Source organism: Mugil cephalus, chromosome 8 (assembly GCF_022458985.1).
Source record: "Mugil cephalus isolate CIBA_MC_2020 chromosome 8, CIBA_Mcephalus_1.1, whole genome shotgun sequence".
Taxonomy (NCBI): domain Eukaryota; kingdom Metazoa; phylum Chordata; class Actinopteri; order Mugiliformes; family Mugilidae; genus Mugil; species Mugil cephalus.
Window position 1 is genome coordinate 20,010,891 of NC_061777.1, and position 23,150 is coordinate 20,034,040.

At 41.9% G+C, this 23,150-nt stretch overlaps 3 protein-coding genes across 28 annotated transcripts in view; 1 reads left to right on the plus strand and 2 right to left on the minus strand.

The window, feature by feature from the left end:
• rimbp2b (RIMS binding protein 2b) overlaps positions 1-9,116 on the minus strand; it is a 73,442-nt gene extending 64,326 nt beyond the window's left edge. For 21 of the 22 annotated variants that reach the window (XR_007113244.1, XM_047591746.1, XM_047591745.1 and 18 more), the window contains exon 1: positions 8,991-9,116. Coding sequence is in view for 20 of the 22 variants with exons in the window: in XM_047591746.1 (XP_047447702.1) it covers positions 8,991-9,116 (126 nt within the window). In the remaining 2 variants the exon portion in view is untranslated. Of the gene's footprint in view, positions 1-5,655; positions 5,685-8,990 lie in introns of those variants that run through there. The other variant, XM_047591753.1, reaches the window with a different exon arrangement.
• Positions 9,117-11,954: 2,838 nt separating this feature from the next.
• On the minus strand, positions 11,955-19,903 carry stx2b (syntaxin 2b). 3 transcript variants are annotated; one of them, XM_047590887.1, is made up of 12 exons: positions 19,834-19,903; positions 19,429-19,585; positions 19,284-19,358; positions 19,093-19,192; positions 18,383-18,457; positions 18,212-18,285; positions 17,885-17,993; positions 14,604-14,677; positions 14,258-14,395; positions 13,775-13,885; positions 13,477-13,587; positions 11,955-13,322 (listed from the first exon to the last, which is right to left on the minus strand). In XM_047590887.1, the coding sequence occupies exons 2-11, from the start codon at positions 19,456-19,458 to the stop codon at positions 13,492-13,494; spliced, it is 882 nt and encodes a 293-aa protein (XP_047446843.1). In that variant the 5' UTR covers positions 19,459-19,585; positions 19,834-19,903; the 3' UTR covers positions 11,955-13,322; positions 13,477-13,491. The 3 variants fall into 3 exon arrangements, with proteins under 3 accessions (XP_047446843.1, XP_047446842.1, XP_047446844.1); XM_047590886.1 differs by lacking the exon at positions 19,834-19,903 and having other exon boundaries at positions 19,429-19,827; XM_047590888.1 differs by lacking the exons at positions 13,477-13,587; positions 19,834-19,903 and having other exon boundaries at positions 19,429-19,827.
• A 1,040-nt stretch (positions 19,904-20,943) lies between these two features.
• adgrd1 (adhesion G protein-coupled receptor D1) overlaps positions 20,944-23,150 on the plus strand; it is a 28,240-nt gene continuing 26,033 nt past the window's right edge. Inside the window, exons 1-5 of one of the 3 annotated variants that reach the window (XM_047592375.1) lie at positions 20,944-21,381; positions 21,465-21,501; positions 21,842-21,958; positions 22,470-22,568; positions 22,945-23,067. In XM_047592375.1, the coding sequence (XP_047448331.1) occupies positions 21,298-21,381; positions 21,465-21,501; positions 21,842-21,958; positions 22,470-22,568; positions 22,945-23,067 (460 nt within the window). In that variant the 5' untranslated portion in view covers positions 20,944-21,297. The remainder of the gene's footprint in view (positions 21,382-21,464; positions 21,502-21,841; positions 21,959-22,469; positions 22,569-22,944; positions 23,068-23,150) is intronic. The other 2 variants (XM_047592376.1, XM_047592378.1) reach the window with 2 other exon arrangements.

Consider the following 23,150-nt stretch of genomic DNA (forward strand, 5'->3'; position numbering starts at 1 on the left):
ACCATTACATTTATATATTTATAATTAATCAGTTTTGAAGCCTAATTAATATCCCCACATATAGTCATTAGCACAATCTCATGCTGCATTGTACTCCTGGATTGTTGGCATCTGAATATAACACAGGATATTAGATATATTTGGCTGAGCAGGTATAATGAATCAGTTTAGGAGTCCACATGTCACGACAGCCTCTTTAATTCATTTCAGTCAGGGCAAAGCTAATCCAATTCACCTTATTACAGCTTCTTCATGCAGTTATCCCGAGCCCCCTGTTAATTGACGGGCCAGCGTGGAGGCAGCGGATCTGACATCACGACCTTAAAAGCCCCACAGAGACCTATAACACAAAACCAAGAAACCTACCCTGAAGTTAACAAAGATGAATCACGGCAACAAGGGACTCACTGCGTTGTAGAACAGACTGCACAACCAAGCTGTGTGAAATTCCTCATGATCGGGACGTTAGAATCAATTACATACCCACATAAAGACATAGTATTAACTTAGAGCATATTAGCATCCCATTAATCACTCTCAGCATTAAACGTGGTGTAGAAACACCAAGCGTGCCTTGTACTGACTGGCACAGAGTGTCTGTAGCAGTGCCTGCCAATAATATGTTATCAAAGGGTGTGCAATTAACCAACAGCATGGTGGACAATACACAGAGTGGAGCGTGTAAAGGACACGGACATGGTGGACATGGTGTTCCACAAAGAAGTTCCTGTTTTCAGATGTAAGCTGAATAAAGCAGCCAGAGCAAGGCCTGTATGACCAGACTGAAAATGTACTTGGGTTTAATTAAACTTTAACATAAAACTTGACATAATTTGCTTGAAAATTTTCAGTACAGAGCGGACAGAGTCAGTAAAACCTATAGGCAGAAAGGCAGAGATCGTGACTGACCTGTGGAGATAAGCCTTTTTATTACAAAGCAAATCCTGACAAATAATCATCACTGCCTGTGGATTTCAGCAAGATCCTCATAATCATGCCCCCCCCCACCCCCCCCAGACGTGATCGTCTACCTTTCAAAACAGATCTAGACGGCCCTCTGCCTCACTGAGCTGCCTGCAAACACAGACCTACTGACAGACAAGAGAGACACACAAAAATCAGTAAATATTACGTTTCATGTATTGACTTCATGTTTGGTTGCCAAGCCAGACTAATGCTAAATGTTGGTGTGCAAGATGAGTTGTTTCCCATTTGTCTTCATGTACCGTCTGTGTGCATTTACTACAGGACTACCTTTACTGTCACCTTCGGTACATTTGTACATTAACACCTGTGTTTAATATTAATTTCAATCCACAAATATTAAGCTAACTCACACTAATAAACGGTGTGTTATATTACATCATTACCGTTGTACAGAGTAAACTAAGTCAATTCACACAGTGTTTAACATCCTTTCCATTTTGCGGAATGGAAATTTAATTTTAGCCTCCTGAGACCTGAGCGTTTATTTTGTCTGTGTTTTTCATTTATCCTCAGTATTTGGGATTAGTAGGACCTAAAATGTATAAAATCTAAGCATGATCTTTGAACAGGAAGTAGGAATTTTTGAAAAAAACAATGTCCTCATATGTGGACACTGGGATTATTTTATGATTTATATTACAATTTGTACCAAATGTGTAACAAAATATAAAAATGTTTATTTTAATACCTGAACATGGACAAATGACACATGACAAAACAATGAAGTCCCGACGTCCTCAAACAAGTACTTGCTAATTAGTGATGCTGTAGATCGTTACGATTGATAAAATTTGTTAAATTTGTGTGTCGTATCAAACTAGAAACGTTAATTAGAATAAATAAATAAGTTTTGAACATAAAATTGATGTTTTCTACCTCGTCCACTTCTGTCCTGTCATTGTCTGTAGAATGAATCCGCTATGTTAATACGCAGACTAGTGTATTGACCCTTTGCTACCACTAGATGGTAGACTAAAGCGTCCACTAATGAGGACAAGGGGTTTAAATGAAGCAGAATAAGCTGCAATAAAGCCTAAAACCCAAAGTCCCCATATGAGGTCACAGGCTTTCAGGAGTTTAATTAAATATTTTTTTCTTCAACAACAACCAAACCTCAGTAATGTCTAATAATTAAAGGGTAAACAAAAAAAAAAACAAAACAACAAAATCCTGAAAACTGCAGTCTCTCATAGATAGAAATATTCAGACACTTTGCTGTGCCACTCAAAGCTATGGTCAGATTCATCCTGCTCGCTATAATAATCCGCAAGATGTGAACATAAATGTGTAAGTATGATCCTACTCCAATTCACACTGCATGCCAAGGCAAAAGCCAAGTCATGAAGAACTGTGACTGTGGCGAGGCATAGTTCAGGGCACGGGTATACAATCTCTTCTAAAGCCGCTCCCTGGAGCACAGTGCACAGAGCTCCGTCTGTAACACCAAGGGCGGGGCCTTCAGCCTCACCAGTGAACAACAAATAGTATTCTGTCACATCTATGAACTGGAGTTATAGAATAACATCACCCTAACGACAAACAACCGAGATCTGGGGGATCTTATCTACGTTTACACTAAAGCAGTGTCCATCTCACAGAGCGGACAGCCCTGATCAACTCCAGGAACAATCAATTATGAATGAGCCAGATTCCCGAAGTGATTACAGGCTACCCTCCCCTGACCTCCACCGATGTCAGCAGCCAGTCCCCACCACATCAGTCAGTCGAACCGACATGACGACAGCTGGCACATCTTGCATTACACTGGAGCTATGGCGTAAAACAACATGTGGTGTAAGTTAACATACATATGCATATATGACAAAAAAATATATATAGACTTCAACACTCAAGTGTAAATACGTATGTAAGCACATATACATTTATAGGCAAGAATATGTCCACAAATCCACAAATGAGCATGTGTATAGAGCGGATAGACTCTAGAGGATTATAGGGCACATAACGTGTGTGTAGATCTGTCGTCACATGAAAATACCCTCCGCGCACACAATGGACACACGCTTGCTTTGTCATGCAAGGCCTAACAATCAGAGAAAGTCATGTGGTTGCTGGCAATGATAATGCACTTTCACTCCGCTGTCCCAGAGTCCCCCGGAGGCATCTTTACAGAGATTTCCCAGTGAAGATGGTGTTATGTAACAGCGGCCGTGGACCCTGCTGTTCATATCACTAATGCCTCACACTGTGGCAGGGTCACGTGCTTTATCCAGGCCACATCCAGGCGCCAGCAGCAGCAGCGTTCCAGCTGTTACTACAGCCTAGCTTCAGTCACTCTGGACCATGCTGAGCCATGCCCTTCTCACACTGCTACATCCTCCATTGAGCAGCCATGTTTGCCACCTCAGCCCATTTCTAACTACGGGTAATACCATTCAACTCATCCACCAAACAAATACACAACACACATACGGTGCTACATCCACATCATAAAGCTTCACCGGCCAGCCAGACTGCATGGTTCTGTATGGAAAAATATATTTTTGTGTAGTGTATCAGTGTACAACACCCAACAAAAATGTCAGAGACATGTCTGATTATTTTTCAGATTTAAAGCTATTTTAAATTAGCCTGGCATAGCTCGACTCAGTTCTTATGAGAATATGAGCCTGATTTGGGTTTCACTATGGGGCGTGTTTCAACTGATGCAGAGACAAAAATACTTCAGTATGCAACTGGATAGTTATACAACCAGTCAGAGCCATTTGATTGAAAACTAATTGAACTCCGTGCCACTCAGGTGCTCAGGTGCATGACTGCATCACTCATCTGTCTGTCACAAAAGATTTAAATAACTCTGCACTTCATCTCTGGCAGAGCATAATGTGGTTCTAATGTATACTTGTACGCAAAAGAAGCCACTTACGACGATGAAACAACCGAAATTTAGGACTCTTCACCACCTCAGCTCTACTGACCAACAACAAGCGAACTAACTTGTTTTTGTAAATCAGGGTAAACGTCCTGTGTGAAATGACTAAAAGCCATTATTCCAAAGTTTGCTGTAGTGTGGTGTTAACTGGTATATGGTGTGGGTCTGGGGAGCCAAGCTGACCCAGAACAGTGGCAACGTACCACATTTATACAGATCAAGAAAAGGAAGGGAGGGTCCACATTTAAATGCTGCTGTGATCAAAGAATGGGTCTGCGTCTAATGTATGATCAAAGAGTTAAAACTCCAGGGGGCAGGAGACAGTCCAGACAGTCCAGTTATCTGTCATAAATAAAAACGCATGTGGATCGCAGCTGAAAGGAGCAGAAAATAATGAACCTGTATTGGCATTTTATGTTCCCTATGCAGAAAGAGACACCAATTAGTGTCCATGCACATATTTTTATTTTTTTTTACTCAGAGCTGGATTTAAAAAACGTCCCTTCTTGAACACTCCACCACCAATTACACCGTCCTCTTGCAATAAACTCAGCGGAGAGCAAACAAATGTGGGCTAGAAATATGAATACTTGTCGTCGGCGCATAGTGAGATAAAAGTCGCTGGCTGGCAGCTCAGGGATAACCAGTGAAATGATGAATGGCCACGCTGCCTTGTCAAGGTGGGCAGGGGGAGCTACGGCATGAATGAGAGTTTGGCGTCAGAGTACTCTCTCATATCCGGGGGTGTGAAGCGAGACTGACAGTCCTAATTATGGAAGCTCTTCAAATGAGTGACCTTGGGAGGCTTGTCATGCCTGTGCATCCACGCGCATACGTAGACAACATATTTTCTCACACTGAAAATCACAGTTCAGCCTTCACTGTCTGTTACCCGTGCCCCCATCTGCTCTCGTGACTGCCACCTATAGGATATTGTTTCACTGCAAACTGAGCTCTTAAGCCACAGCACAGAGGAAGAAACATTTATATATTTATTAATCTCCTTAAAACACACGGTATTCAGACGCACACACACAAACAAGGCGAATAAACGCACCAGTCATGCAGGGTCCGCTGTCGTCTTAACAGCCTGATGTGGATCATAGTCAATGAATAATCTGCACAAATGTATTGATAAAATCCATTCAAGCAGACTGACCAATTTCCGAGAACTGCTCATCTGCAATTACCATTCATATCCCCAGTTCCGAGACGTAACTTCATGTCATTTCATCTCCACTTAAAACTGACACATGTCCCCTGCATACCAAAAACATCTTCTGACAGGCATGGCAGTAGCAACCGGAACCAGGGTCCACGTCAGAAATCATGTTATATCACACGCTGACGATAAACCCCGCGTTCCTAATGGAGGTATTCTTTAAACGCGCTGCAGAATGTTTTCCAACCGGACACGAAACTGAAACAACACAGGAATCTGACAATGAATCCTCAGTGCATGCAAATGATGTCTGATGTCCTCTGGCTCTTCACTGCGCTGTCAAACCCTCACTCCTGTGCAGAACAGCTCAAAGCCGACTGATCCGTCTCCCAATAAATACATGCAAGGGCAGAGAGCTGCGAGTGTGTCACCAGACATCAGAATGCTTTTCCAGTATCTTGAGACACTAAGACATGTTATGATCATCCTTATCCCTCCAGCAGCAGCAGCAGCGGCGGCAGCAGCAGCAGCAGAGGGAACCTGCAGTCAGTACAACAAGCCTTGGCTTAGGAAAACACACACGGCTGACAGCAGACAGCAGACGGTACACTACCTTAGAAAGGACCGATGAAATGGCAGGTGTTTCCTACTGTGCTGGTAGGACAGAAAAGCAGCCGGCGGCGGGACCAGGACGATGGCTATGGCAGCTATGTAGCATAAAATGGTTCATCAGTGCTCGGCAGAAAGAGGCACAGCCAAGCAGCGCAGGGAGAAGGAGAGAGAGAGGGAGGGAGGGAGAGAAAGAGAGAGAGGGAGACGGCCAGCGAGCATCATTCAGCTCACACTACCGTGGCTGTGCAGCAGAGCACACACATCAACACGCCCCCTTGCTCTCTCCCTCTCTCCCTCTCACTTTCTCCCTCACACACATACACAAGCTTAGTCACACAGACACGAGCACACAGGGGTGCAGAGGCAGTGCAGTGCGCAGCAGCACCGAGCAGCGCTCCCTCTCCAGGATGTCTTTGGTGCTCTTTAATCAGAACTGGTCATTCTGCGTCCTGTTCTCAGCAGTCACAGACAATCCTGTCAATAAACGCTTCCAGCAACTCGCTCCGTTGCACTGCCTGCTCACCTAACCACCAGCCGACGAGCGGCCATGATCGAAGCTGGCAAGGTCATGTGAGGTTCTTTGGCATCCCCGTTGGTCTGTGCTCCCAGTTTTGCAGCAGTACCTCTCAGCTGTGTTTTTTTTTCTTTTTACAAGCCGACATGGGGACTCTGTGCCGTGCCTCGTCACGGGTCATTATGCCACAGAGGCTATCCAGAGGCTTCGGCTTGACAAACCCTCGCTCACTGAACGGGGGACAAACCAATCAGCTATCACAAACAGCGGCAACACCATTACCCTCCAATCACAGATCAGAAATCAAGTCCAGAAGGGTATTAAAGGGGATTATTTGGGCCATCCTGGGTCTTTTTCACTATAGGGAGATGTGGAGGAGAGCAGCACCTGCTGTGCAGTGTGGCTGCCCTCTGTGGCTGACAGTGGCGCTGCACTCTGTTGTGGGAGAGAGGAGGAACAGGGCCCAAAACAGATACGCTTTCCTCAGCGTGGATGCCTCGCAACCACAGCAGCTCCGTGCCTCTGTTTAGAGCCTTCCCCCCCCCCCCTCCAGTGGGACCCTCCTGGCTAACCTAATTGAGAGCACATATTGCACAGCATCTGTTAAAGACTTAAGGCGCAGCAACATCGCACAGGATTGATGTCAAATGTTCCCACCCATGTCCTTCACCTGCTGTGTAAACACTGCATATGTAGGTGCTGAGCTCTGACAATAAACAGGAAGCACGCCTGATGTTTTCACTGTAACATCAGCCGCTATGGGCAACTTCACTGTGCATCAGTAATCTGTAGCGCACAGCATGATTCAATTATCACTCCAACTTCTTTAATCTATCTAACAACAAATCCGTGTTTAAAGGCGTGATTGTATTGTTATGCGTGGGTGTAATTGTAATAAAGGCTGGTTAAACGTCTCAGTTAAAGTGGGAATTTAGTAGTATAATTTTGCTGCTTTCACATCCAAGCTGCACAGGTCAAATAAAGTCAAGCGAGGAAGACAAAAGACTGACAGAACACTTACATAAAAATCGCTTTTTTTCACAGGCCTGCTGCGAATTCTGTCTAAGCCGCGGCATTTTCTAGGTAGGGCAGCGACGTACGCAGTGATCTTGCGCTAGTATGTTTTATTCTTTAAATAATGATTCAGTGGGCGCCTGCCTACTTTAGAATGTCACAGGGAACCAAACCTGTGCAGACAGCTGTCAAGCGATGTCAGAAGTCAGAACAGGGGCTCCAAGCCTGTCTTCCCTCAGCTGACTGAGACATGTCTGAAGGTGTGAACAACTGTTTTGGCATTTCCTTTGGAGAAGAGTTCTGCACAGCGAGAAAAAAAAAAAAACTGCATGAGCCACAACAAAAACAACACGAAAAGCTAAGCTAGCGCATGATGCTGTCAGACAATATCTGTATAAGGACAGGATTAATAATTTGTACATCGTGACCCCGAAAGGTATAGGCAACTAAAGCGTTCTTCGTCCCAATTTCAGAGCCTAACATAAACACTAGTCTGAGTTGTTACAGGCCATTGGTTCTGATGTATCGTGTACAGAAAGTCCTACCCTGCCTCCTGCTGATTGTCTGTAAAGTATGAACTACAACCTCCATTGAGCATGTGCACACCTCTTCCTTTTACATCAAATCTATCTAAACATGACGGGGACTAAATGACTATGAAGGAGCAAGGTGAGTTTCCCATTCTCCTCTCTTATTATCCCTACAAGCAAACGACTACAGCTGCAGTGATCATTTAATTTAATCAAGCAAGCAGTTCAATTTTGTGAACAGCAGTGATGCAACCCACTGAGAAGGTGGGGTGCCAATAAAAACGAGTGTCACAACAAAGTTCTGGCAAGACTGTACGATTTGTATCCTCTAGCTATGAGGATAACCAGTTACTTTGCACTGCGCGTTTGCCCAAAACCAGGCCCAGGGAATACAGAAACGACCCCAGCTGCTGCGGCTACAAGGTGGTCCCAGTGTACCACAAGTCACAACAGTCGCCACCGCAACAGTTTCCTTCCCACTGCTGTTCATCACCCATTCACGCATCCCCAAGGTCTCACACACACCAGTGATACAAATGCACACGCCATCCTGTGAAGGCAGGCTGTTAATCTGCGCATGGGTAGGGTTACGAGCCACTCTGGATATTTAGAAAACAAGCTTTATTTTACACACTGGGAATTGCATTTAGATTTGTAACCTAATTTCTGTACGATATGAAAGACTGAACAGTGCTTCTCAAATCAGTTATATTCTCTTTAACTGACTCTGTGCCTTCTATCGTCGGCAGTAAAGCACTGCCAAAAGAAGTGGTAGCAGTACAATCATTACAGAATGTAATGTGGTGCATCGTGTCTAGTTTATTTGAATTCCTGACAATAATGTTCTTTTAACCTGCTTTGAGTGTGTCATTTTATGCTTAGGAATTTAGCAGAATAACTACAAGTAGATGCGTGGGCACCTATGTTTAGAAACTACAATAAAATACGTATCAAGGCTGCACAAGTGCAGCGCAGACACTGTGTATGTTGTGGTTTATTTCATTTAGTAAATATTACATAATGGCATGTCAGATAATCTCTTCGTAAACGAGCGAACGACACTCACAGTAAATACAGTGTAACCATATCATAATGAGTGCCACACTCGGTTAAATTTGCCAATGATGAGCCTCGGAGACAGTGAGGAGCCTTGGCTGAGGAGTGCACTGCGAGGTCAGACTGTGGCTGCAGGCATCAACAACTGCTGATCATGCCATGTCTTCATACACGGCTAAATCAAAACTTATTCATCAAGAGCTTAACGAACACCACGCTCACCTTATCTGCGCCCCTCATCCGGCTGCTCTTCTTTGCCGCGGTCAACCTCTGTCTCTGGCTCCACGGTACCTCCCTCTGATTCTGCCTCAGGAGTTTATCCACCTTGCAAGTCTTCTGACAGCCCATTGTCCCCTGGCACAATAAAAACAGATATCAAGTTAAGCCGCGCATCAGTCACATCACATTCCTCGTCATTCCTGCTTGCAACAAGCAATAACCTACCATGACAGAACAGTTTGCATGCTTTCCCAAACGCTTGTCATGGTCAGCAGCGCCGGGTGATGTCATAACTCCTGCATGTTGAGATTATAAATATCTGTATTCAGCAGAGTTACATAATAATGGATGTTGGATTACTGCACACAGGCTGAAAAGACTGCACAGCTGGCACAGGAAATGCATAAAGCTATAAGACCACCTTCAACTCCATTTTAGAGCACGTATGCTTTGCAGGTTAGGGTTGTTTCTTCTTTCTTTATTTCGTCATAAACTCTTTTGATTTTGTCGTGAGGATCACTGCGTTGCATGCATGTGGAAAAGTAAACCGCTGCTAAAATGTCTGCTTTACTGGCCTAGATTTTAACATTTTATTGTTCCAACAATAGCTGTGGACTATAATGCAAATGCAGACTAGCAACACTGCAATATCCAATGGTCCAGTCATGAGTTACAGTTCAGCTGCTGCTGGGTCATCCAGGGTAGCGTGTTCCAAAGCCACTGCACAATAGAGGGCTAGCTGGTGAATTTTTAGCCCCTGTCAGCTTCTATTCCATTTAGACCAACCACTCTAGTGTACTACGCTATTCAGTCCTATCATTTTAAGGTCAGAGACGCATCTCGTATAGCACGCACACTGGTTTGAGTAAAAGTGCAAAAGCATAAATAAAAATCATACTGACTTTTCTCAACTTCCGCATCGCTTCAAGCTTACACCTGCATCTAAAAGGGTTTTGTTTCCTTCTTAATGTTGCAGCTTGGAAGAAGAATCTTTCTTCTTTCATGAATATGACTGGTGTAACAACTGCATCAGTCTCTGACCTAAATGATAATAGTTTTATCATTTAGACTCATTAAGAGATTCTAGTGTGATGTTCTCTCATGAATGAAGTATTACATACCTCTTTTCACCTTTAAACTTGATAAAAAGCTACGTCTGTTTCTTAAATACAGTTGCAAAGATAAACACAGTATTGTATTGACATCAGAAAGAATTAAACATATGAACACAACAAAAACACTTGCTGGTGTCCATCAGTGTACTGACCTCGAAGCAGGGATCACATCACTGTGCTCTGCGCTGAAAAAGAAAAGGCAAAAAAAAGCCCCAGTTATAGGCTACTGCTAGGAAGACTAACATGAGATAAATGTTAGCCAGCAGACCTGGAGTTAGCACACACAAAAGTAAAAGTCCGTTAAAACTGTTAAAAACGACTCTAAAAGTCTACCTTAGCACTGTTTTTAGGGAGCCTACAGACTTACTGACTTGAAGGAACACCGTTTGAGTGTCCAGGAGCACGTGACCACGCACCTGCGTGATTATGAGTTCAGCCAACGGCCGCACACGTTTCCAGCGATCGCCAAATAAATAAATAAATGAGATTGTAGGTCACAAACAAATGCCTTCAGCACATTTGTTAGACCTAGAGCGTTTTGGTGGTGGGCAACACTGACTATAAAACACACTTCTACAGGAACCATTTACTTTCAACGATCATCAAATTAATGCCGTCTGGATGAGTGGGTGTTTCTTTAGTAAAGCCTGACATTTATTCAAATCTGCTCTTAACGCAGAATTCTAACGTGCAAATTAGGAGGTAATAAGGTAAGAGATAAAGGTATAAATAACTAAACTATGAATAAACAATTCAGCAACTATTTGCAACAGCCGGAAAATTCATTAAAAAAAAATGTGAACGCTAGTGTTCATGCTGAAGCTCCTTTTACGCCTTACACGATTTTAATTTAAGGCTGCTTTCTACTTTGACTGAACTATATTACTGAGCAAAATATTGTACTTTACTCCACTAATCTGACCACAGTAGATTCTTTTCTTCAGATTCAGGTTCTTTTCTTTTTCACATTGTTACCTCAGCTAATCCATTTTCATGTTAAAGATTCAACATAAACCAATAATGTCAGAGTTCATTTTTGTGTGTAATAAATATTATTAACTCATACATTAGATTGATTTAACTCTGGATTTTAAGAGTCTGTGGTATTTCTACTTTGCGTAAGTAAAAGATCAGAGTGCTTCTTTCACTGCGTGTGAAAACTTCCAACTTTCTCTCTTTTTCACTTCAGTTCTAAATACTGTTCTGAACAGTCAGTAAAGTCTCTGGGTTTTGCATTATTACAATTCTGCATTCAAATGTTAAGTGTAGCTTTTTCAGCCTATGAGCAATAAATACATTTAGTGTAAATAACAATCCATATCTCTCACAGTATTATTAGTATTTATGTTCTCATTCACCATGCTTCAGTATCTACATATTGCTACAGAAATGACACATCCAAACAAACTGTTCCGTCCAAGTCCTATCACAATTCATAATGTCCCCTGATTTGACATCTAGGATGTCTTGCTCAGTGACATGAAAACGCCCCCATGCACAGATTTTAAGGACATTCCCTCGGAGTGCACCTCTGAAATTTCCTTTGATCTAATTCAAAGGGAGCAAAGAACTTGCCCTCCAGGGACCTACTTCCACTTTCTTCACTAATCTTGTTTGGTTGATTACACGGAAGTCAAGCACTCTGTGCAAAGTGCTCATTAGGCCTGAAGTAAACAGCACCCTCGGTTTCTTTCTGTTTTCCTCTAAACAAACTGAGGCTCCAAATGTTTGGAATGGTAAAAGAACAGAGGAAATACCCTTAATTTTGTCCGACAAATTCGGTGGTTTGTAATTTGTCCTGCAGTTTTACATGACAAAACAAAAGGAAATAAACATGCAAGCGTTCTGCACAGACATTTTACTCTTTATTTTTACTTACATGACTTAACAATTGTGCCTCCATATAAAACACGGGATATAACATACAAAGAAAAGTAAAAGAGTATTAATATCAACATAAAAATGTGTGTTCTTAAAATAATCATCCAAGAGTCCTGCATTTCTGTATGACTTTTTTCACAACTAATATTTCAGTCATCACACACAGTGATTGTGATAAATACAGTTCGATAAGTTAAAGTTTATATTAAAATGTCATGAAGGCACTTTTTTAAGGTTGTTGATTCAGTCAATGTATAAAATGGTAAATTCCATTTGACTACGTTGCCGATATTTCATCTGGCTGAGACACAAGTAACTTGAAAAATTACAGCATACATAATATTTTTACTTTTTTCTATAGTAAAAAGAAATCCTGTCCCTTCTGGTGGACACCGGTGGACACATCTATCAGGGTGACCTCCTGCGTTCTTGTTGCGTTCTTGAAATGCAAAATCATTTAAAACTGTGGAGCTCATGGCACAATGAACATGAATCGAAAAATGATTTGTCTCTCACCACTGACTACTGTTTATAGTTTTTCCCAAATGAGGTCCCATGGACGACTGTGCAGCGAGCTGCATTCAGTTCACACGAATAACAGTGGAGCTGTAGCGTAACGAGCGAACAAATTGATGGGTTAAATGCAGAAAAAGAATTTCCCCATAAGGGATCAATAAAGGAATAGTCCTAAATTCAAATTCTAAACATACAAAAGGTCAAGAACACATATAAAAATACACATGAACATGTAAACATATATTATATTAACAGTGAATAAAGACAGTTACAATCGTCACATCTTTTAACTACTAAAGCGATAGCTTGACAGTTTGTTCCTCATTAGAGATGAATGTATTCTCAGGTCTGCGTGTCGAATGAAGCTGCACCTTGCAAATGATTAGCTTAGCTTAAGTAAAAAAGTGTTCATGGTATGTACACAAGTGCAGACATGAGAATACTGGAGACATGTTGTCATCAAACTCTCAACAACAGAGAACTGCCAAATGATTCTTATACAGTAAGCGCAAGGACGTGAAACAGTGGCAGCAACACAGAGTGCACACCGGCTAGCTGTACAGAAATGCTCCACGACAGTGCACCACGAGGTCTGATGTTACCGGTGCACGTTTTAGTTAGTTCATTATGGTCCAGAAATCCTCTCTGTAATGCTGCTGGATAGAGAATGACAGTCTTATTATGAAGCTGGTTAAAGCCTCGTCACTACACGAGCTGCTGATTGCCGTGAGGCCGTGAACCATGAAATCCATTACTCAAAGACTCCGACTATAATGATGAGTAAAAGCAGGAAACCTCCACACATGGCGAGGCAGAGACGTTTCTGTCAAAAACAGGAGAGACGAAGAATCAGTGTAACTGTCTGTACAGAAGAACCGTTTAACAGATAGGTGAAATGAAAGATTAATAATACATGAACAGACGGATGAATGTTTGCTTTGGAGAAATAGGAGTTGTGGGTGTGGGACTGTTGTTACCTCACGCAGTAGGTCTCACACAGGAGGTTTTGTTAGTCCGACAGACAGGCCAACAATGAGAGCAATGACAGCAAGCAGGATCAACAGAGCAAAGGCAAGGATAATGTATTTCTGCCAAGTGAAGAGGAAGGTGTTATTTGAACTACAAGAAGGGCAACATTTAAAATGTATATAAAACATGATAAACTACTTCATATGGCTGTTTTAAATGCGCATGCATTACTGAAGGTCAAACCTTAACACAGTTTACAATTGTTTGTGCCAGTTTGGTGTCACGGCGTTAGAAAGGAACACATACCCTGCGAGACTTCTTCTGGTATCTCACTGCTTTTTTGGTCTCCTCCTTTGCACGACAAATGTATTCGGCTGCATTCAAGACATTCTTCTCAATGTTGTTAACCATGTCGCCCTGTCAATGATCAAATCCCACGTTTATTTATAGCTAGTAATATTCAGTTTTATTGGCTGGATTCTGAAGCACTCGTGAGATGTTATGATCATTAACTAGACACTAAGAGCTTATTTTATGGCAGACATATTGACTTGTCACAGCAGGGTTTGCACAGTTGTACTCGTGATGGCTTGGCCCATTAGGCGTCCAAGTCAGCCATGACTGTAAACCAAAATGTATAAAAGCAGGGCCTAGGTGGAGTGCAGCCAGTGTTTAGACACTGTCTGCTCCAACTCCACATGTCTGCCGTGAAAAGACTCTATTAGACACCGACTGTGGAAAAAATTGCTTTAACTCGGGAGACAGTTTGTAGTTAGATTAATCTGCTACCTGAGTTTCAACCAGCATTGCCATGTCCATGAACATCGCATGGAGTTCTCTGATGCTCGTCTCCAAACGTATGATGTCCTGGTGCCGTGACTCGATCTCATTTAAGGCCTGACGTGTGATCTGGGAGTCAGAGATGATCTGTTGGAGAAAGATGGTGTAAAATAATTCATCCAAAAACACCCAGAATGTGTTTGCCAACTGTGTGGGGGGAAAAAACAACAACAACAGAAAAAAAGCATGTCACAGGGATCCAGCCCAAATGAGTCACTACGCCACCACTAGATGGCAGTAATGGTCTTTAACCCAGCCGCAACAATACTGCTCAGGGAGGCGTGAGGAAACTTACATCAGAGGTGAAGATGGACGGGTTCCCGCTTTCGAGCATGTCCTCCAGCTCTTCACTGGTGGTCACTCTGCCAGCTGAGATCATAAAAATGCAAAGGCTGATTATCTAGTAATTGTATTTCAATCATCGTGTTTTGGTTTCCCAAACGTTTGTGTCATTTTTGGACAACATATACAGCCAGGCCCAGAAATATTTGTGTGACACATAGTGACACAACCTTAATGACTCGGGCTCTGCATCCCGAAACACACTGGATTTGAAATGAAACAACTGAGATACAGTGGAAGAGCAGACTTCCAGGTTTAATTTAAGGGTTCAAACTAAAATATCCTACGTGATACGTTAAGGAATAGCAATGTCAAAACAATAAACAATGTCTCCTCATTCCAGGGGCTCAAAAGTAATTGAACAAATTAACATTACCATGAACAAAATGTTCATTTTTAAGTACTGTTGAGAGTCCTTTGCAGGTAATGACTACCTGAAGTCTGGAACCCACGGACATCACCAAACGGTGGGTTTGCACCTTGATGCTTTGCCGGGCCTTTCCTGCAGCTGTCTCCAGTTGTTTGTGGGTCTTTCTGCCTTAACTTTTGTCTTAAGCAACTTGGACATTGCAGAATATTCCATCTTTTAGCCTTAAAAATCTCCTGTGTTGCTTTTGCAATGTGTTTTGGCTTCTGCCATCTGTCAACTCATAAATAAACACCATTGGAAGCCTTGCACGTCCATGCATCGTACTGTCACCACCATGTTTTACAAAAGATGTGCTGTGGTTTGGATCATGAGTCATCCCGAGCCTTCTGCACACTTTCTTCTTCCCATCATTCTCGCACAGGTTGATCTTAGCTTCATCGCTCCAAGAATGCTGTTACAGAACTGTGTCTTGTGATGTTTTTGACAAGTCTAATCTGGCCTTTCTATTTTTGAGGCTGATTAATAGTTTACACCTTGCGGTGAACCCTGTGTATTTACTCCCACAAAGTCTTCCGTTTATTGTAGACTTCTGATTCTGATACACCTACTTCCCGGAGAACGTTCTTCACGTTCATGTTGGGAAGGGGTTATCTTCACCGTGGAAAGGATCCTGTGATCATCCACCACGTCCATAGATGTCCAGGCCTTTCTGAGTTATTGAGCTCGCTCACTAATCTGTCGGTCTTTTTTTTCTCAGAACTGATGATTGGTACAGCACATGTAACAGCTTCTGAATAAACTGTCCAATTACATTTGATCCCTTAAAACAAAGACAGCTTCCCTCAAATTACAGCTGAGAGTCTGCACTTTAAGTGTCTAAGTCTGTTCATTATATAACTGTATCTTTAACATGTTCTGGTGTACAGCTAATATAACAACATTTGTGTCAGTGTCCAAATATATGTGGACCTAACTGTATATTTATTTGCTCATAGACAGCAAAATATTATATTTATATACGTTGAATAGCGGTATGAAGTAATAGTGAATATGGAGACTGTGTAGATATTTCTGTAGATAAACACTTCCAGTGGGTCATTAGTGATGCTTTTCTAGAATTACTTTTGTATGAGTCTGATTACTATGCTTATGAAAGAAGAATGAGGAATAATGTCCAGACATTTAGAGAAGACTTTGTAGTGAATGTTGTTAAATAAATTAATAGTGGTGAATGTGGAAATAATGTGAATAAGAAATGTCTGTGTTTAGCCCTGGTACAATATAATCTATACACTGATACGGGTTTTATCCTAAAGCATTGTATTCGCCTGGTAATTCTGCACAGCTGCTCTGTGAAAAGCCCACTGTAACCATTTGAGCTGACAAAAAAAATAACGTCTCTGTTGTCCACCTAGTCCACATAATGTGTTTGGTAGGATTAAAACGAGACGGACTCAGGGTTATTATTTAAACACATTTTTAAGAACCAGATGATATGGTTCTGGGGGAAAAAACTCATTAATCAGATGACTGCTAATGTAAATGGTTTAATGTTTAGTTAAAGACACATCCTGCTGCTGTTGTTAGTTTATTCATGCATAAGGCTCGCATTTGTGACTAAGATTAGAAGTGTCTGCAGTACAAAGGAACCTGGTTCCCCTCACAGATAAAACAGCTGCTGGAACTCTATAAACAGAACGCTTTCTTTTCCTCAAGCCATGCCTCCTGTTGAACAAGCCTCTCCCTGGAGAGACAGCTCTCTGTGCAGGTGCTTACTGTATGTCACACACCTTTTGCAATGGCTATTCCTCTGAGAGACAAACAAAACCGAGCAAAACACAGCACGACTACAGCTCGTCAGTGGTCACCAAGCGCAAACGGCGTCATGTCTGACTGATGTAAATTCACGAAGTCAGCCCCGGCTCGTGTGGTCATGTCAGAGACAGGTGAACTACTGTTACACAGGCCGCCGAGCCCTCTGCCCGTTTCCCGGGCAACACAAACACAGCAAGGCGTCTCCAGTATCAGGCTCTTCCGTCTGCAGTGTCGAGAACTAGAGCCTCTCATTAATGCCAGCCGCAGGGACTGTGGGAGACAGTCCTATTTTCTGCTTTTCACTATTGTCTCATGTTACTCGTGTTTACAATGCGCCTGTTTTTAGCTGTAATTTTGAGCAAGAATTAGCACAAAAATGGTGGCAAATACCAAGATGTCAGGTGGAAAAAAAAACTAAAATATTAGCACAAGTTAAAACTAATAAACTGTAAATTATATTATATGCTAGCTTATAAGGTATATTGATTATAACTAGTCTAAGTCTGACATCATGTGACTTGAACCTCATACTAAAAGAAGCTGTTTCTAGCACCTGTTAATGCTGGATGCATGTTCGGTAAAGTTTTATTCGTCCTGTTTTTTTAACTCCTGACAGTTTTGTACTTTTATCTAAAGAGTGAACCCCCTATTTATGTATTTTGAATTGCTTCTACAACATTGACTCATTAAAGGTCCACCAAAGCTGAAAATGAAGTATTTGGCTGTGACCCGCTGAGACTTATGTGACATCTTTTTGTGAAAACCTGAAACAGTCCTCCTGACCCGCTGTGTGTTTATCAACAGTCAGGCGAGTCTCCACAGAGACAGAGAGGAAGCTGGTGGGGCCTGTTTCCTGGATCCTGTCCTGAACAGGATTTTATTTGTACTTCGAAATCTTTAACGTCCTATAGAACTTAAGCCACTGATCCAACCAAAGAAAATGTGTCGCTTGTGTTTCATAATGTGCCGTTTTAAATCTTCAGAAACTGTATAAACGCAGCGCGCGATTCCTGGCCTCATGCAGGTGCAGGGCTCCGTTTGTCACTTACTTATCTCCAGTTGTCTCTGGATCCTTCCTTTGCTTCTTTCCCGAAAGGACACTTGAGTCTCATTGTACTGGGTCATGACCTCCACAAACTTCCTGGACAGCACAGTGTGCTGAGGACAAGTGGAAACACCAGAATAGCCGTTGTGCTGTAGGTATTTGAGACTGAAATCTTTTTTGGGCTGAGTGCCTCACAAATAAAATCAGATGTTCATAGTTCAAAAGTGGATTTAACGCATTCAAAATGGAATTAGTTCATATTGCAGATGAAGTATATAACATGAGCGCTGTTTCCTTCATGGTGTCTGCGTGCAACTGGCTGTTTCCTCACCTGTGTTTTCTGGATCCTGAAGTCAACCGATGATCTGTTGGCGGCATCATCTTTGGGCACACTCTGCTCCATGGCTTCATGTGGAGAGAGTGATAATGACAACATTAAACATCCTGTGGCGGGATCGTTTTTTTTTTTTTTTTTGAAAGGTCACGTTACAGTTCAACTCACATTTTAGTTTAGTTCGCACCACATTGGCATTCCCTTTGATGTCGTTGGTTAGTGCACAGAGCTGATCCTTTGTTCCTACAAACACAATCAGGAAACACGTCAGATTGGGTTTGCTTAAGAGAGGGAATAATTGCATCCCACTAACGACTGTGGGTCTGTAAATATTGGATTTACTCTGATTTAATTTTGTCACTTGGCAACTGCCCTGAGGCAGTAATGCGCAAAGAAGAAGCTCTTTGTGTCTTTTCCATTTCTACGTCATGGATCTTTAAACGCGTACATACATGTATTTGTTTTGACTGGTTTGAACATCACACACCGAAAAGGAAATAGATTGTCAAGTACTACTTTCACATATGCAGCCTATTAAGTCTCAAATCATTTGAATTTCTTAGGTGGAGAGTGTTTACTTCCCACACTGATGTTCACAAAAACATGAAAGGCCCCTGTCTAACTGGACAAGCCTGAGCTCCGACTACAATCATCTGTGAGATTTTGGGGTCAGAGTTTTGTGTCACTTCCTTCACAGGTTTCCTGCCAGCCAGCCAGCCAGCCAGCCAGCCATTGACAAGGAGGAGGAAAACGCAACAGAGGAAGTGAGACATCTGTTGCAATTGGCCCTCCAAAGTATTACTCTATCCATGCAACAACAAAAGTGTGGGAACATTGACGTTTAAAAAGGAAAATGTGTCGCTGAGGCATAAACTTACTGTCATCTGGGTGGGGTGCAGAGAGGATCATGCTGTGAATCTTCCTCACCTCTTCCACTTGGTAGGTGATCTTATCAATGAGTCCTCTAACCTCTTCCACCTAAATCAGCCAGTAAATAAGTCAATAACCCAAGAGCATCTTCAACTCACTCAATAATAGTGCACGTCCTGGAAGTAACAGCAGTACACACCCGTCTGAAGAAACTCTCCATGAAGCCATCTCTGTCCACTGCAACCGCAACATCCTCCTCTGCTTGTGTGTTACTCTGTGCAGATGAGATAAGATATAAGATAGAAAAACAACAACAACAAAGAAAAAAAAAAAAAAACACTTACAGCATTCAGCTCAGCCAGTCGATCCTTCATCACACCGATCAGCTGGTCTCCGGGTCAGGTAATTCTAGTAAAACATCCACTGGGTCATCCTGTAAGTCTCCTTGCGTAGAGAGACATTGAGCCACCTTGTCTAGAACTGATGTCCAACTGGGAAAAGCTTTAGATGAGAAAAGATCAGGTGATCCTTGACATGCAGGCCCACATTAACGAGGTTATGAGACGACAGTCACACGGACAAGAACGCGTCACGCTGAGAAGTTAAAATTCGATCCAAACTAGGTTTAAGACAAAGATCAAAAAGAGTAAATGGTACACAAAATATAAATAAAAGTGATTGATTCTGGTGTGCTATGTCGATATTTGTCACCGCACACGCGCATATGATCCGTAACAGATCCACAATACCTCTTTCCCTGGGATACGCCTCTTCTCCCACCTTCCTGTTTCACCTTCTCTGTCTCTGTCTCTCTCTCTCTCTCTCTCTCTCTCTCTCTCTCTCACACACACAGCCTCAGGGGAAGAAGAAGAAGGTCCACCCTCTATTATTAAATTCACCGGACCCTTATGAAAGAAACTAAACTAATGATATTCTATAATGTTACGTTAATGGTACAACGCAGAAAAGAAAAAGAATACCCCCTACAAACAATCTTTGCGACAATACATTAGTATAATATATGTCAAACAATCACTTCCTCTGTTGCGTTTTCCTCCTCCTTGTCAACAATCCTTTTTTGAATCAGTTGACGCTTTGTTTATTATTATTATTTTTTTGTCTTTTCTTAGTTTTTCTGTTCGACTGCAAGTTCACTACACCATAGTTATACGAGATGCTTCAATAAATAATATACAAGCACGGCTGGTTGCCTGTAAAGCTATTGTTTACCTGGCCACACCGTGGCGCTGTTTACCTTGTTATGCGTGCGACTTTGACGTGGGACAATCTGGTCGTGGGCTTCCGATGAGTCCCACACCTGTGAATATCGCACCAAACTATCTTTTTAAGTGTTTCACAAACTGCTCAAAATGAACTCAAGAAATGCTGAACAGTATCGGAAGCTGTGTTTAATTTGACACGCCACGTGTCCCATTTTATAGTTTTCTTTTGTGTTTGGACTTGCAATTACGAGTGGTTAAAATGGCACTTATAAATTGTTGTGGACTAACGAGAGTATTATATATCAGGCAACACACACAGGACCGTCAATGCGACCAGTCGCTTCTGAGTCTAACAGCCTTTCAACACATAGACTGTTACAAAGAAACCACCCATCCTCGGCAGCATCTCTTTTCTTCTCAGAGATCCCGGGTGTTGCCCTATAATTTCAACGAATATGCAAAATAATCGCGAAACCAGCGACACTACCTCTTACATGTGCTTTTGGATCACACAGTGAAAATCCTAATCTGATTCGGTCCCCGCGCAATCTCCAATTACGCACAAACAATGCCATTTACGCACAACTTTTACGCCCCTCCTCAGAAGATCCAAAAATGACATCACGTTCTGCAGTTCCCACGTTCAGTCCAACAACCCTCCTCGTCTCCACGAAGCCTCTCTACTCCTTCCAGATGCACGCACAGTAACCCAAAGAAACAACTGCTTGTCCTGTATAGGAATATAGATTACGGATTATACAGCAATTGTCTGAGTGGAATTTGGATTTGAGATTTGATGATGACAGCACAACTCCTCTCCTGAAGTTTTTCTACATAACAGCAGAGCTCTAAACTTCATCCTTTTCAGTTCTAGTGTTGCCATTATTATTTATTCCCATTGCTAAATTTGGACAAATGGACTGACATCTTCAATGAGAGACTCCTCCAGGATTCATCATTATGCAGGGAATTAACTACTTTTAAAGAAGTATGCACATGATGATTAATTTCCCAAAAGCTATGGAATTGTATCTGCGAATTCAGCTTTTTACAGCTTTTGCCTCCTGCATTAAGGTAAGCTCAGACAAAAACACACTCAGCGGACTTATCATCTGTTGCACTGCAGACTTTAAGAATACACTTGATTTTTTCCGCAGGTTAATGCTCAAGTGGCGCAATCTGCGAAGCATCCAGGTAGTTAAACGTTTTGAATGGATTGTGTTAGTCTTTTAAATTGTGGGGTTAAATGACTATATAAAGCTACACATTAGATCGCAAAAATAATTAGTGAAAATAGCTTGTCTGCTGCCTTTCACTGTGGGAGGATATTATTAAGTTGTTTACCGCTTTTATTAATCGGAATATTCTACCGCATAAACAACTTTTACAGCTGTTTGGTTCACTGTTCAATTTCAATGGACTCCAAATTCAAAATTGGAGTGCCAGGAAAATACGTTTTGAGTAATGAGACTGAGCTTGACTGGAGACGAAAGACTTTTCTGGATGCTTGTTTACCCGTGAACTCTCCGTCCAGGCCTACAGGTGTTGGCCACAGCCTCGCATTACTGGCCGCTCGATGCCGTGGACGGTATTCACGGACTGTGGGACAAGATTGGAAACAGACCAGGTTATGTTAACGGGAGTAACATAAGTATGTGCATGGAAAACAGCTTTTTCACCACCCACCTTCCAGCCGCAAGAATCGTGCTTTTTTTCAGACTTTTTTTTATTTTTTTTTATTATTATTGCTATTTTTATTTTTTTACAGGTGGCATATCAAATCATGATATAAAATATTGTCATACTTTACTAAAAATGTTCATTATTTTTGGTGGAAAATTATAAAACTGTAAAGGACTGATTATAATTCTGCTGATATTTTTTTTTCCACATGCAATTGCCAAAAAAAAAAAAAAAATGATAAAGTTGTAGAGGGATCAGGTATAGACTTGAGCATGATGTGTGTGTGTGTGTGTGGACTCACTCTAATTCTCTTTGAGAATTTGCCATCGTGCACGCAACTAAGCATCACTCCGTCTCATACCTGTGCAGCACGTCCCTCCCATTGTCTTACTTTTCACCTTTTGTCTTTTCACATGTGTCTGTATTGGTATGAATCACCGTTGTTTTTTTTGTCTGTTTTGTCTGTTGTCTTTGCCCAGCACTCAGAATCCACAACCACACTGTGCTCCCTTCTTCCCATAACTCTTCCTATGTGTATACCAATGACTCTGCCTACACTAACATTTCTGCAACAGTAGGTGAGGATCCATCACTTTCTTCTCACTCAAATTCACTTGTGCGTCACCCACTGCTCTCTGTTGTCCTCTCCACACGTTGAGCCGAGCTTTTCACACTTTTCTGCCTGTTTCGTGCCGTTGTCCTCACAACACGAGATGAGAAATCCTCTTTTAATTATTTGTTATTGTTCTTAAGCTTGACACGAAATAGAATCGTTTATTGCCGTTGGAGTGGTTTTAATGAGATACCAAGAAAGCTGTAAAACGCCCATGTTCATCAGCTGCAAAACTATTTATGATTAGTTGACTATAAAGAGGTTTAACAAGCCTCCTAACTAGAAGACACTGCTCATTACTTTCAAACAAATTAAAGTTTGCGATTTGTGCTTTGTCACAGACATTGTTGAAGGAATGGTCAACAAAGGCATCTTTCTGAACGGAGATAACGGGGGTACATTTCTTCATTTTGGAAACTACCAGAACTCTTGCATTAGTGACCCCACTTTGTGCGGCCCCGAGGGTGAGTGTACTGCAAATTGTGCATAATGTTTTGGGAAAACACAAATGATTTTCAAATTGCTTCAGCTGAGGCTAAAATTGATT